At 34.1% G+C, this 13,130-nt stretch overlaps 2 protein-coding genes and 3 non-coding genes across 6 annotated transcripts in view; 1 reads left to right on the top strand and 4 right to left on the bottom strand.

The window, feature by feature from the left end:
• LOC117105566 (protein kinase C and casein kinase substrate in neurons 2 protein-like) overlaps positions 1-5,425 on the bottom strand; it is a 12,477-nt gene extending 7,052 nt beyond the window's left edge. The window contains exons 1-6 of the mRNA XM_033246744.1: positions 5,159-5,425; positions 4,568-4,697; positions 4,186-4,389; positions 3,693-3,805; positions 2,973-3,093; positions 2,485-2,570 (exon numbers count right to left, since the gene is read on the bottom strand). Coding sequence (XP_033102635.1) covers positions 2,485-2,570; positions 2,973-3,093; positions 3,693-3,805; positions 4,186-4,389; positions 4,568-4,697; positions 5,159-5,325 — 821 coding nt within the window. The 5' untranslated portion in view covers positions 5,326-5,425. The remainder of the gene's footprint in view (positions 1-2,484; positions 2,571-2,972; positions 3,094-3,692; positions 3,806-4,185; positions 4,390-4,567; positions 4,698-5,158) is intronic.
• Trnag-gcc lies at positions 345-415 on the bottom strand. Its single transcript has one exon. It is a non-coding gene; the product is annotated as a tRNA-Gly (tRNA).
• Positions 632-702, bottom strand: Trnag-gcc. Its single transcript has one exon. It is a non-coding gene; the product is annotated as a tRNA-Gly (tRNA).
• On the bottom strand, positions 1,689-1,759 carry Trnag-gcc. Its single transcript has one exon. It is a non-coding gene; the product is annotated as a tRNA-Gly (tRNA).
• Positions 5,426-7,673: 2,248 nt separating the features above from the next.
• The window catches only part of LOC117105564 (dynein assembly factor 1, axonemal-like), a 7,747-nt gene continuing 2,290 nt past the window's right edge, over positions 7,674-13,130 (top strand). The window contains exons 1-12 of one of the 2 annotated variants that reach the window (XM_033246743.1): positions 7,674-7,762; positions 8,416-8,610; positions 8,818-8,909; positions 9,173-9,394; positions 9,702-9,868; positions 10,089-10,163; positions 10,488-10,552; positions 11,072-11,157; positions 11,389-11,450; positions 12,135-12,237; positions 12,365-12,468; positions 12,690-12,755. In XM_033246743.1, coding sequence (XP_033102634.1) covers positions 8,429-8,610; positions 8,818-8,909; positions 9,173-9,394; positions 9,702-9,868; positions 10,089-10,163; positions 10,488-10,552; positions 11,072-11,157; positions 11,389-11,450; positions 12,135-12,237; positions 12,365-12,468; positions 12,690-12,755 — 1,224 coding nt within the window. In that variant the 5' untranslated portion in view covers positions 7,674-7,762; positions 8,416-8,428. Of the gene's footprint in view, positions 7,794-8,415; positions 8,611-8,817; positions 8,910-9,172; positions 9,395-9,701; positions 9,869-10,088; positions 10,164-10,487; positions 10,553-11,071; positions 11,158-11,388; positions 11,451-12,134; positions 12,238-12,364; positions 12,469-12,689; positions 12,756-13,130 lie in introns of both variants that reach the window. The other variant, XM_033246742.1, reaches the window with a different exon arrangement.

The following is a 13,130-nucleotide window of genomic DNA, read 5'->3' as shown; positions in this document are numbered from 1 at the left end:
AGTATGATAACACGTCAGGTAGGGCAAAACATCACTCCTATTTATTTATTTATTATTTATACTGGTCAAAATAATATTAAACTCTCCCACAGGATTTGAACCCAGGACCCTGAAATTGGAAGGCAAGCATCTAAAAAGATAATCCATGCATCGCCATATAGATGTTTACAATAAAGTACTTTGCCTAGCCCACAGGATTGAATTTGAACTCAATACCTATATTGGTACATGCAAGTCATTTTTAATTGAGATTTAAAAAAAAAATCTGTGAAACCAGTTGTGTCGTTTTACACAATGGAAAACATATTGTGTTAATTATTTGTTTGTTTTTAAATATAAAAAATTGCATCGGCCGGGAATTGAACCCGGGTCCCCCGCGTGGCAGGCGAGAATTCTACCACTGAACCACCGATGCTTCCAAGCCAAGTCTCTATGAGATCCAATGTAGTATGTGTGAACTTTTAGATGCTTACAACGAAGTACAGTACTTGTATTATGATCCTGTTTCAATGTACATGCAAATCATTTTAGAATGATATTTATAAAAAAAATAATTAAGTGAAAAACAATTGTTTGGTTTTATACAACGGACACATTTTGTGTTATTATGTATTTGTTAAATATAAAAAATTGCATCGGCCGGGAATTGAACCCGGGTCCCCCGCGTGGCAGGCGAGAATTCTACCACTGAACCACCGATGCTTCCACGTCATATTCGATGCAATGTAGTATCCGTGAACTTAAACTGAAATCGATTTTTTTTTTCGAGCACACACACCGAAATACCATTGCAAATTGGGGATCGGATTAAACACTAGTCACAAAGCGCAAGCTCGGTGGTGTAGTGGTTATGACAACTGGTCAGTTATCTGGAGGTCGCGTGTCCAATTCCCACCCGAATCACTTGCGATTTTTGGGGGATGTATTGTATTCAGTATGATAACACCTCAGGTAGGGCAAAACATCACTCCTATTTATTTATTACTATTATTATTATTACAATTAAAATACAGTGGAAGCTGGTCAGAATATTAATGCTACTACCGTTCTCCCACAGGATTTGAACCACGGCCGTAACATTGGAAGGCAAGCATCTGAAACATGAATTCTAATTCAATACCATGTACTGGTACATGCGAGTCATTTTTTATTGAGATTGAAAAAATATATATATTCAGTTAAACCAGTTGTTTTTTTGTATACAAAGGACACATAATTATTGTGTTAATTATTTGTCCATCTGATAAATATAAAAGTGCATCGGCCGAGAATTGAACCCGGGTCCCCGCGTGGCGGGCGATAATTTTTTTTTGGGGGGGGGGGGGGGTACCGGTACTGAGTATTCAGTATGGTAACACGTCAGGTAGGGCAAAACATCACTCCTATTTATTTATTTATTATTTAAACTGGTCAAAATAATATTAAACTCTCCCACAGGATTTGAACCCAGGACCCTGAAATTGGAAGGCAAGCATCTAAAAAGATAATCCATGCATCGCCATATAGATGTTTACAATAAAGTACTTTGCCTAGCCCATAGGATTGAATTTGAACTCAATACCTATATTGGTACATGCAAGTCATTTTTAATTGAGATTTAAAAAAAAATCTGTGAAACCAGTTGTGTTGTTTTACACAATGGAAAACATATTGTGTTAATTATTTGTTTGTTTTTAAATATAAAAAATTGCATCGGCCGGGAATTGAACCCGGGTCCCCCGCGTGGCAGGCGAGAATTCTACCACTGAACCACCGATGCTTCCATACAAATAACTATGAGATGTAATGTACTATGCGTGAATTTATACTGAAATAGTGTTTTTTCCGAGGGCTAATAATGAATGATATCGTTGCAATAAAGTAAATGATACTCTTTCACGAAATATTAAAACTTTTCTTTCCATAATTTCAGTATTTAAGTTTGAGTATTTAAGTGACACGAAAGTTAAAGGTCAATCTGCGTGCCACGTTGCAGCGAACATATTAGTTTTAACCGGATGGAAAGTGTCATAAGTGTCAGTACAAGGCCTTGCTATGACCATTCTCTATTCCCAATAATAACAGGGCATTCAGCACCTGTCAGAATATCAAGTACTGTATAAGTACCATTATGCTTATTATGGTTGTTGTCAGTGGCACCTAATTGTATCTAAGACTGTGCCTGTGGCTGTGCCACTGAGGAATATATTTTAGAAAGGCGACCAGATTATTCCGTTTTACTTTTTTTTCCTTTTTTTTTAAATTGCTTTAAAATCATGCATCTCTACATAAACTTCAATTCAATCAATGAAATTTAAGATAACCTATAATATAGGCCTTTTAATACTTGACAGTCACAAAAGAAGTGACTGTTAAAACTATGCTACAAATAAAAATAGAGCACGAAGGCAAGCTTATAAGAAATTGAATGAATACACAACAAAAAAAATTAAAACAGAAAATGTAAGACAGAAAGTGAAACAAATGAGTGAAATTTTCACTTACAGGTCGTCTTTGTCGATCTGTTCGTCGATATGAAACAATCCCTTGAAACCAGGTTTATCCTCGTCGAGATGACTTAAATTAAATTCCTATGAAAACAATTAAACGCAATTGAAGATATTTAACTACGCGTTAATTAATAACAATTTTACTAGGCCTAAATTTAATTTTAATAATAATAATAATAATAACATTGTTATTATTATAACCATTGATAATAAAAATAATATAAGATTAATAATAGGCCGTAATAACAAACAATAACAATAGCAATAGCAAAAACCAATTGCTATAGCAGTGTACAGTAATAACAATAATAATATGCCTATTGATAATAATAATATTAGTCTTAATAATAACAATAAGGCCTACTCATCAACTCAATAATTGGCGTCAGCTTGATTAACCTCATCATTTGAGGATCTTTTTCGTAACCTACATCATTTCATGTTGACCAAATAATATCCATCTTTAGACCAAATCCGTCCTACCTCAAACGAAGGCCAATATGGTTTCATTGACGCACCGTGTTTCTTGCTCCAGATCTCAACATCGTCGTTGGCGCACGCCGATTCTATTTTATTCTTTATTTGTTCATATATACCGTCGTATCTGCATGAATAAGGACAACAATTTTATTATTATACAACAGCAATAACAAAAACGACGACGGCGGCGGTGACGACGATGATTTTTTATTTTTTTATTTTTTTTATTGCTTTTAACATACATAAAACAACATAATATAATATAATGCAATATTACAATACACAATCTCATCTTCTAAAAAAAAAATTATTAGCATTACAAAATCCAAAACCAATATAATATACTGTACTGTAATATAAAATGAAATTAAAATTAAGTAAAAATTTAACTGATAAACGACGACGATGATGATGATGATAATAACTATGATACATAATATTAATAACCAGTAATAATAATAACAATAATAATGATAATGGCAGTGATGTTGACAGCAGTAACAACAACAACAGCAACAACAACAGCAACAACAACAACAATAATAATAACAATAATAATAATAATAATAATTATTATTATTATTATTATTTTATAAAAGTAAAACTAATAATACTAATAATAGGGCAAATAACATAATTGATACACCGTTGCTCATTTATATTGTGTTGGTGGACGGGATTCGTGTGTGGTGAGTCAGTGTGACAAATTTAAACTTTACTCACCCCGGTAAAACTGAAATGTCGAGAGCGTTAACAAATCTCAGTAGCTCATACTTTAGGCTCTCAAGTCGCTCTTTCTCAAAAAGTTGGCATTTATTGAATTCAGACGTCATTTTCTGAACAAGGAAAATCATAATTAAATGAGCAGTCGGAACGGAAATAAAATGAGATTCTGTCAAACATAAACACTGTTTGTACTGTAGGAAGAGGTTTATGATATAAAAAGATCGTTGCACCAATTTCTGTACAATATTGTAAGACTATCGAGTTATTTGAAGAGAATTTTTTTTATCGTTGGTGTCTACTTGTGTGTGAGTTGATCTGTGATTGATTTTTCTTTTTACATTCAAATTTAAAGTATTTTAGTCTTTTAAATCCATATGTGCCGGTTGATCTGTGGTTGGCTTGAGTATTCCTAATCTCTTAATACAGGAAAAAAAAAAAAACGCAAACTTTGAGTTAATTATCTGCTTGTTGTTTGCCGGTTGGAATTTACCTGGAAATACCGTTCCTTCATTTTCCCATTACACATTAAAATGCCTTTAAGATAAACTTTCTTCATGTGTTCCCGATGTTTGGCATGCTGTTCTGCCCGTTTGAATAATTTATTTTTTGTTTCAGTACCAACGATTTCCTTCTTACTTTCCTCTTCTGCGAACTTCTGAGTTTTATGCGCTGCGACCACCGCCATGTGATAGGCCTACAATAGCAAAAGATATTAATTGGCAAAAGCATTATTAATTTGCAGTGTCAAATAATAAACTACAAAAAGAAAGTTCACAATTTTTTAGAAAGAATATTTCATCTTAGTGGCATGCTATTATGCCAAAAAATACAATTAGTATTTAAATATAATTTTAAGTTAATAAATGATTTACCTTCCTCGCTTTCTTGATTTTAGACAGTAGTTTCATATATCCGCTTTGAGCATTTGAGAAATCTTCTTCAAATTGTCGTATTTCCTGAACGCCACCAAATAATGTTTTATGGCAATGTGCCCTTTTCCACCTGAGTAAATCAAATCACAAAATGGTAAACACGCTGCGTTTACCATTAAATGTCATTTATTATTGCTATTATGTAGGCCTAGTTATAAATTTTAGCTCATGCAACAATATTTCATCTGATTTAGCAAACCTTGTTAGTATTTGTTAGTATTGTTAGCAAAATCCTTGCTGAATCTAAATTCATAGATCTATTAGAATCGATAGAATATCATTTGAAAACAGTGGCGTACCTAGGGGCCCCACCAAAAAAAGCTCGCCCCCTCAGTCGCATCCTCCCCCACCCATATGAAAAAATGTTCAAAGCAAAAAATAAACGCTCACCATAATTTCTGAAAGCTTGTTCCCCACTTAATCATCGAAGACCCCCCTCCCGAACTTCACCGTCACGCCCCGCCCCCACCATTCCTAATTTCAAGGCTCCTGAATACTCCAATGTTTAAAAAAAAAAAACCACAGTCCTACCTGTTTATGCAAGAGAATGGGCCTCCATCACCAATTAACTTCATTCGACATTCTTCATGTAAATCTGCAACTTGCCCAGCTTCTTTTATACAGCACCGCAGTGCATCCAACATCGAACCGTATTCGTACCCTGGAATAATTAAGATTAAAATATTAAACAGTATCATCGGTATTTCTCTTTAAGATAGAGTTGAACAATCCATCCCGATAGCCTAGATACACAACAATACCAGCAACAACTAACGACAGTATTACAAGTACGACCATCCTGATTATGATGTTTTTATAAAATGCAAAATATTTTCAAATAAACGTCTATGGATCGTTTATTTGAAAATATTTGCAAAATGTTTACATGTAAACATGGGCCTAATTGCTTGATATTCTATTAATAAATTACTTATTTAACGTTACGAATATCAATATTGTTAATTTGCCAACAAATGTATTATTTAATAATTACTGCGTCACAGATTGTAATGTGATACAATGTTAGAAAATTTAATTTTTTATATTTCTGTAATACTGGTAATATAATTATTTAGATGAACTAAAGGGTTCTAATACAGGACTTGACCTATATAAAAATGCTTAACTTTCTGTTGTACAATTATTTTCTATACGTTCGGATAATTAAACTTTGGAAAATTCACCCTTTTTTAATGCGTTCGACCATTTTTCCTCCCATCGTCTGAGTTTTTGCGCGTACAATAATTCTATCTCTCCCCTTTCCTGTACCATTGACATGAAATCGTCACATGATCTATAAGCAAGGAATGATGAACAAAGCACTTATGGTGACGTTTCATTATTCGTGTTCTTTTATTATTAATATTATTATTATTAAAACAAGTTACAGTTCGTGGACAAAAGCACAAATGTTCAAATACAAAATCCACACTAAAGGGGGAAAAATTCAAAATGTTCAAAAGACAAAATAAAAACGTGTAAGTGGAGCAACTTCATTGTTCTAAAAGAGGGGAGCAGCCAGTGCCTCAAACGAAGGGGAGAATAATTTGGGGACCGGGGGATTAATAATACTGTATATGTAAGGAGAAACTTTGGGTAGCTGATAAAAACGGAGTATGAACCCAATTCACCCCGGAATGTGAGATTCGGAGCAAAACAAAAGTAGGACTAACGTAAAGTTTAATATCAATATTTTTTATTCTACAGTGTTAATATTTTAAAAGTCACCCATACAATATTATTAAAACTGATCGTAGTTTGATAAAATTACAGATATACCCACTTGAATCCATTTTCCATTCTTTCGATGATAATTCGATATTGATCTATGCCCCAGAAACTATTAGACGTCATTATTATAATTAGTTTTCTTTTCTTGTTTAATATACTCGAGTTGGTTTCAATATAACTGCGCTGTTTAGGCCTATCCTGCTGAATGCTATGCTACATAATCATGTTTATGATGCTTCCGATGTGAACAGTATCACCATGGTATTACCATGGAGGTATTATTACCATGTGAATGACGCGTACGTTCAACGCGTTGCCATGCATCACACGCACAAGTGGACAATGCGCAGAGGAGGAATGGACATTGACCAGTTGCTTTCCGCGCTAAGCCCCGTGCCTCTTGGATGTTGTTGCTAAGGTCCCGAAAAAACATCAATGCCATTTTGTTGTAAAGATTAGCATTTCATAGATGCTCGCATAAATTACAAAATTACAATTAAACTAAACGTATAAAATATAAATTAATTTACAAAAGAAAGAAAAGAAAGAAATTCCGGGAAAATTACAGTAATTCATAGCAGTCTGATATTGACATAGCTGCATGATAAAGGGTTTTTTTTTCTTTGTTTTCTTTTGTTTTTGTGTTTGTTTTTGTTTTTTGAGGAATTCATCATTCATGATCTCAGTCGCTCTATTGGCGATTCAGACTCTGTTAATATCATTGGCCGTGTTCGACTGGTTCGTTCCGTTGACAAGGATATTTCGTTGTGTATTATTTCCATTCGGCTGGTTCGTAAAATAGACTTCGTTGTTGATAACGGAAATTAACGTAAAACCAGAGTGCGTTAATTTACAATAAGTTTAGCAACATTTGCGTTAATATAATTTAGATTCAGTTTCAGAAAATAATAATTATAATATTCACCTACATATTGCGGTAGGTAACTACTCAACCATTTTGTTTCGTCGAGTATTTACTAGTTTTCTATTCGTTCAGTCGAATACGACCATTGAAACATGTTTTTGTAGGACACGCGCGTATTCCAGGCCATTTTGATTGGTCAGTTGTTAAGTTTGAGTGACACTTTGGAAGGGTCTATTCATTGTGTATTCGTTCTAAAACATGAAAAATAGATTACTATTACATTTCTATTAGTCACAATCCTATTATATATCGTCCGACGTATGGCGATACCATGAGTAATTAATTTTTTTAACAATTTTCTGTATTGTGTGTTGTTTTCGTGAAGGCCTGTCTGCGCGCGACACATAACCCGGCAACTATTATATATAGCGCCCTCAATAAATGAATATTACTATTTCGTTCGTTGTTGGTTGCCAAGTTATCCTTCACGACGGATGCTGTGTGGTTGTTGTGATTGTTTTAAATTTATTATAGAATCGGTATGTAGCCTTAACAATCATAGATGCAATTGTAATTTAACATAACCTAGACCTATATTTCAATCTAGCCTTCATCACCTACCCTACATATCCTAGGTTTTGGCTAGGCATCTCTCCTGCTCCACCACCAGCCAGCAGGGAGGGCGGCAAGCCATGACTCTGGGCCTGTCCTCTAGCGGGCCTATACTACTTACTGCTGTAGGCCTAGGGCTAGCCTAGTTTTACTATACTAGGCCTAGGCCTACTCCAGGCCTAGAGCTTAGCCTACTACTACTACTACTTTAGGCCTATGCCACATACGGCCTACTATACTCGTGCTAGGCCAACCTACTACGTACCTAGGCCTAAGTAATATGTAATAATTGAGATTATGTATGAATTTTTATCTTTTTAGGAAATGGATATTGTTCAGACATCAGTCAGACATTCCATGCATTCCATTTATTTTAAGATATTAAGATAGCGAGACTTAATTTTCCACCAGCTCCACCAACCAATCAACTCGTTGGATTTGTGTAAAGTGGTCGGAACAGTATCGTTATACCTCTACTAAAGTAAAGGGTTGCCATTGATTATTATGTAGCCTATAATAATTATCTAATTCTTAGGCCTAATATTATTTGTAATTTTTTATTTTTATACCCAAAATTTAGAATAAAGGAAACTATGCCATCAATAATAGAAATTGATAATGAACAAAATACCAAGGAAGTGATGATTGAAGATACATCTGCCATAGTTCCAAATAAAGAGTCACTGAAAGAGACTTCAATAGAAAAAGGAAAAGATGAAGAGGAAAAGAAACAAGCAGAAGAACGAAAACAGAAGGACGAGGATAAATATCCCAGGTGAAATTTTGGCAAACAAAGAATCAACTAAGACATTCTTGATGTGCAAAACGTTGAGACAATCAACTAGTGACTTTCTCTCAAAAACCGTATTATATGTGGTGTACTGAAAGTTTAGTTTTTTTATTGCTGATACTTGCCATGCAAATCTTTATGAAATATTTTGTTTGTAGTTAATTGAAAGAATTTTTTTCTCAAAATTTTAAGGATAACCGAAAAAGCTTTACGTGACCATTGCAAGGCGAATGGATTGTACAGAACTCCTGAGCTTAATGATGTACTGTATCTTCATTATAAAGGTGAGTTTTTTTACAGTAACTATTACATGAGGTGGAACTGTACCTTTGAAGTGATGTTGCTTGTTTCCAATACCATAGTCGTGGCTGCAAATCTTGTAGTATCACAATTGAAAATACCTCCACTCTCTAAGCCAATCTCTATACACCTATGTAAAAATATTTTATTATTAAGTATTATGAATCATTAAAACTGCTTATTTTTCAGTGATATATGTTTTTTGCATTATGAATTTTGATGAATTGAGTTGCCTTTCTACTTCTAGGCTATACAAGACTTGAAGGCTTGGATAAATATACAGGCTTGAAAACCATCTACCTAGAGTGCAATGGCTTCAAGACCATTGAGAACTTGAGGAACCAGAAGGAGTTACGATGTCTGTTCTTGCAACAGAACCTCATTGCCAAGCTGGAGAACCTTGACGATCTTCAGCTGCTGGACACCCTGAATGTCAGTAATAACCTCATCACCAAGGTTGAAAATATAGGTAAGATCAGAATAAATAGTTAATAATAATATTAAATAATAGTAATGCTAAATTTAAAAAGAATGTTAAGTTAAGGACAATGATATGATAATGTATATGATATAATATTATTATTATAATAACCTTTGCAAAGTCAATAATTATGATTATAAGATATGATAAAAATGATATTAATAATGATGATGGCAACAATGAAACAGTACAGTACTGTAATGATATAATACAGTACACACACATAGTAGGCCTTAACATTCTGTATTTTTGTAGCCCTTAGGTTAAATGCTGTTTTCCTCTTTTCATTTTTTAGCTTGCTTGCCTGTTCTCAATACACTGAATATTTCCCATAATAGACTGACAAATGCTGAAGATGTTAGGCATTTAGAGGAGTGTAATCACCTGAGTATTTTGGACTTGTCACACAATAGACTCAACGATCCAGCCATATTTGATGTACTTGGCAACATGAAGAATTTGGTAAATTTTACTTACTAGTTTACTTGATAGTAGAGATTCCTGAATCAAATGCTTATGATTCCCTCATGCATTGTGTTGCTCTCTGAGAAGTGTAGTGATTTGCTTCATTCTAGGTTTTTGTGATCTATTTACAAAAAATGGGTTCTTATGGGCTTTCTTGAAGCAGACATGAATCCATTACTAGCATCATTACATAATTATTCTTATTGTTTTGTTTCAGAGAGTTTTGAATCTGATGGGAAACCCAATCATCAAAAGCACCAAGAATTACAGAAAGACACTGATTTTGAAACTGGTAGGAGCAAGAGTGTATCTCAATGCATTTTAAAAAACATTAAATTTCTCACTTAAAAGAATCAAATAATTATCAACTTTAGGTTTTTGCTGATTTACATATTTTTTGCTATAAATATATTTGAATTGTTGAGTCAATTTAATGGTCTGTGCAAATAACATAGGAATGTTATTATCTATGAAATTTGTTAATTGGTAATAAATATTTTCTTATTCTAATTTTCAAATGAATTCTAATAATCTACCTAAATACTGTATAACAAGTCTGCCATTAAAGTATTTCATATAATGATACCTTAAACTAAACTAATATTTAAACTTACAGAAAAGCCTAACATACTTGGATGACCGGCCAGTGTTTCCCAAAGACAGAGCTTGCACTGAAGCCTGGTAGGTTGTATCAATTTGTGGATTGAAGCCATCACTTTTGTATGATTTAAACATTAAAGTTCTTTATTCTGATGCTGGTCAAATTGCTTGTTTACTTTGCCAGGCAAATAATTTTCTCTTCATGGGGGTGGAGAAATGGGCACTTACATCAAACCTACCCCTCAGCAGTGGCGTATCTAGAGGGTTGTGTGGGGGTACACGGCCCTCCAAAAATTATGCCCCCCACCCCCACCCCCAAAATCACTTGCAAGCCGTTAAAAATCACCTAAAATCACCTTATTTTGAAGTTAGCACCCCTCAACTGATCATCAAGCCCCCACTTCATTTTCGTGCCCCCATCAGCACCCCTACTAGATATGCCACTTCCCCCAGACAATAATAGGTTCTTCCCCACTTCCCTAGACCATATGTCCTCAGTTTCCTCTCATGACCCTCATCCCCTCGCCTCTTCTGGCAAAATGAATCCATTGCTGAATAAGAATTTGATGCATTCAGTTTTTGATTGACTCTTATTCTTAGGGCAATTGGTGGCCGTGAAGCTGAAAAGGCTGAAAGAGAAAAATGGGCTGAGAAAGATCGGGCTAAAATTAGAGCAAGCATTGATGGTATGTCTGTGTTATTGTGTATACATGTGTCATTTTATGTTACGAATAATATAATAACAGTACAACTGCACATTATTATATTGCTAATTGAAAATCTAAGACTCTCTTGCATAGTTAAAGAAAAGTTCCAGAATTGAGGATTCTAAAAGCATTATAGTACAATTAATTACGACCTTATATTCAGTTCTTCTCCAAGCTCCTGTTTTCATTCAATCTTTTTTTTTTATTAAGCTCTATCTGAAGTACGAAAAAGAGCAGAACTCCTGAGAAAAGAACGAGAGGAACTTGCCAAGGTAGTGTATTGAGAGACCAAGCTTCTCTTAATTATCTTCAGTTGATGTAATCTTAAGTCATCACAAAACACTTCTTAATACTGCGCCCAAAATATCTTAGTTACTCAACTTAATACTTAACTTAAGCCATGTTTACACGGCCGTTTGCTATCACCATATTAGTACCACCGAAGATTTCCAGTCAAGCGTCTACACGATAAGTTGACTCTGATAAATACATCCGTTGTACCAGGAAGACACATGGTTAGAACTGACCTGAAAAACTGTGCGCATTGCTGCTTGTTTTGAAACCCATTGTCAAAAAAGTTTTAAAATGTATGTAATTGATAAAAACAACATTTTTAAATACTAATGCTGTATTTCGAAACAAATGGTATAATTGTATTTTGCGATGTTTATCGACATCGACCTCCGTGATGAATTACACAGGTCAAACAACGGCTGTTTCGCATTAAGAACATGCCGATGATCTTAGTTAACTTTGTGGCGAAGTGGAGTTAACTTTATAGATCATCGCGGTTACTAATCCTTTATGTGGAGTGACTAACACCGTTTACCTGGCCAGTTAACACCAATATCATCAGATAAACGTTCTTCTGCCGTGAAATTGTGGCTTCAGTTTACTCTACTTAATATTTAATTAAAACAAATTTTTTTAGTCATAAACATTGTATATTTGCTCAGGAAAGAGGTGATACAGGGCCCAAACCAATCGTGGCTCAAGAGAAGTTCTACCCACCAGATGAAGATGTCCAACTCACTTTTGATGTTTCCAACCCAGCTGAAGGTAAGTAGTGTCAACAAGGGTAGTTACATTACAAGAAGATAATAACTTTTATTTTCCAATTTAAAAGCAGGAAATTCAATTTACTTTCAACAATCCATCATTTTCATATTTTTGTATTTTTACCCAGAATGCATCCAGACTGGAGATAAACCTAGACAACCAGTACTGATAACGGAGATAGATGAAGATGTTGAAACGATTGAGCTCCAAGATGAGAAGATAAACATTGATGTAAGTTAATATTCTAAATTACATTATATTCTACCTAAATATGGCATTTCAACTACCAAAGTTATTTTGTGTATAACCAAATAAAGATTTAAAATAATATAGTCTGAATAGAATTATTAACAAGAGGATGCCATATATTTCATATATCTTAATCTTTCATATATATATTAAATAAGGAATGAAGTAAATCAATGATTTTTTTTAACCAAATTGTTTTTTAGGATCTCCCAGATCTGGAGGAAGTTGAGGTTGACATGCAAGAAAGTCCAGTCGTCCAGTCACCTAAAGTAAGCATCATTCGTGATTAATTAGTTAATAGGAATTTTATTATGATGACCTTCTCCCAACTACTCTACTGCTTTCTTCACTATAGAAGTAGTCATTAGTATTGACATATTTTCCAATTGATATTGCCCCATAGAAACGAATTATATTTTATTTGAAAACGCATTCAAAGTGCAGGTAGGAAAATAAGACCAGAATCGGCAAAGCTTTGTGCCCATGGGGCAACTAAGCTTATGTAATTGAAAAGCTCTATATTGTTCATTCTCTTATATTAATCACTTTGATGATCACAAGTTAGTTTTTGCCATGACATGATGTACCTTTGTTAGATGTCGCTATATGTAATATTAACAGAGAACCGGGGCGGATCCAGAGAT

Source organism: Anneissia japonica, unplaced genomic scaffold, assembly GCF_011630105.1.
Source record: "Anneissia japonica isolate Jap-2015-1 unplaced genomic scaffold, ASM1163010v1 scaffold287598_len761594_cov195, whole genome shotgun sequence".
Lineage (NCBI taxonomy): Eukaryota > Metazoa > Echinodermata > Crinoidea > Comatulida > Comatulidae > Anneissia > Anneissia japonica.
Note: the sequence above shows the minus strand (reverse complement) of the source record. Positions and strands in the feature narration are given on the sequence as shown.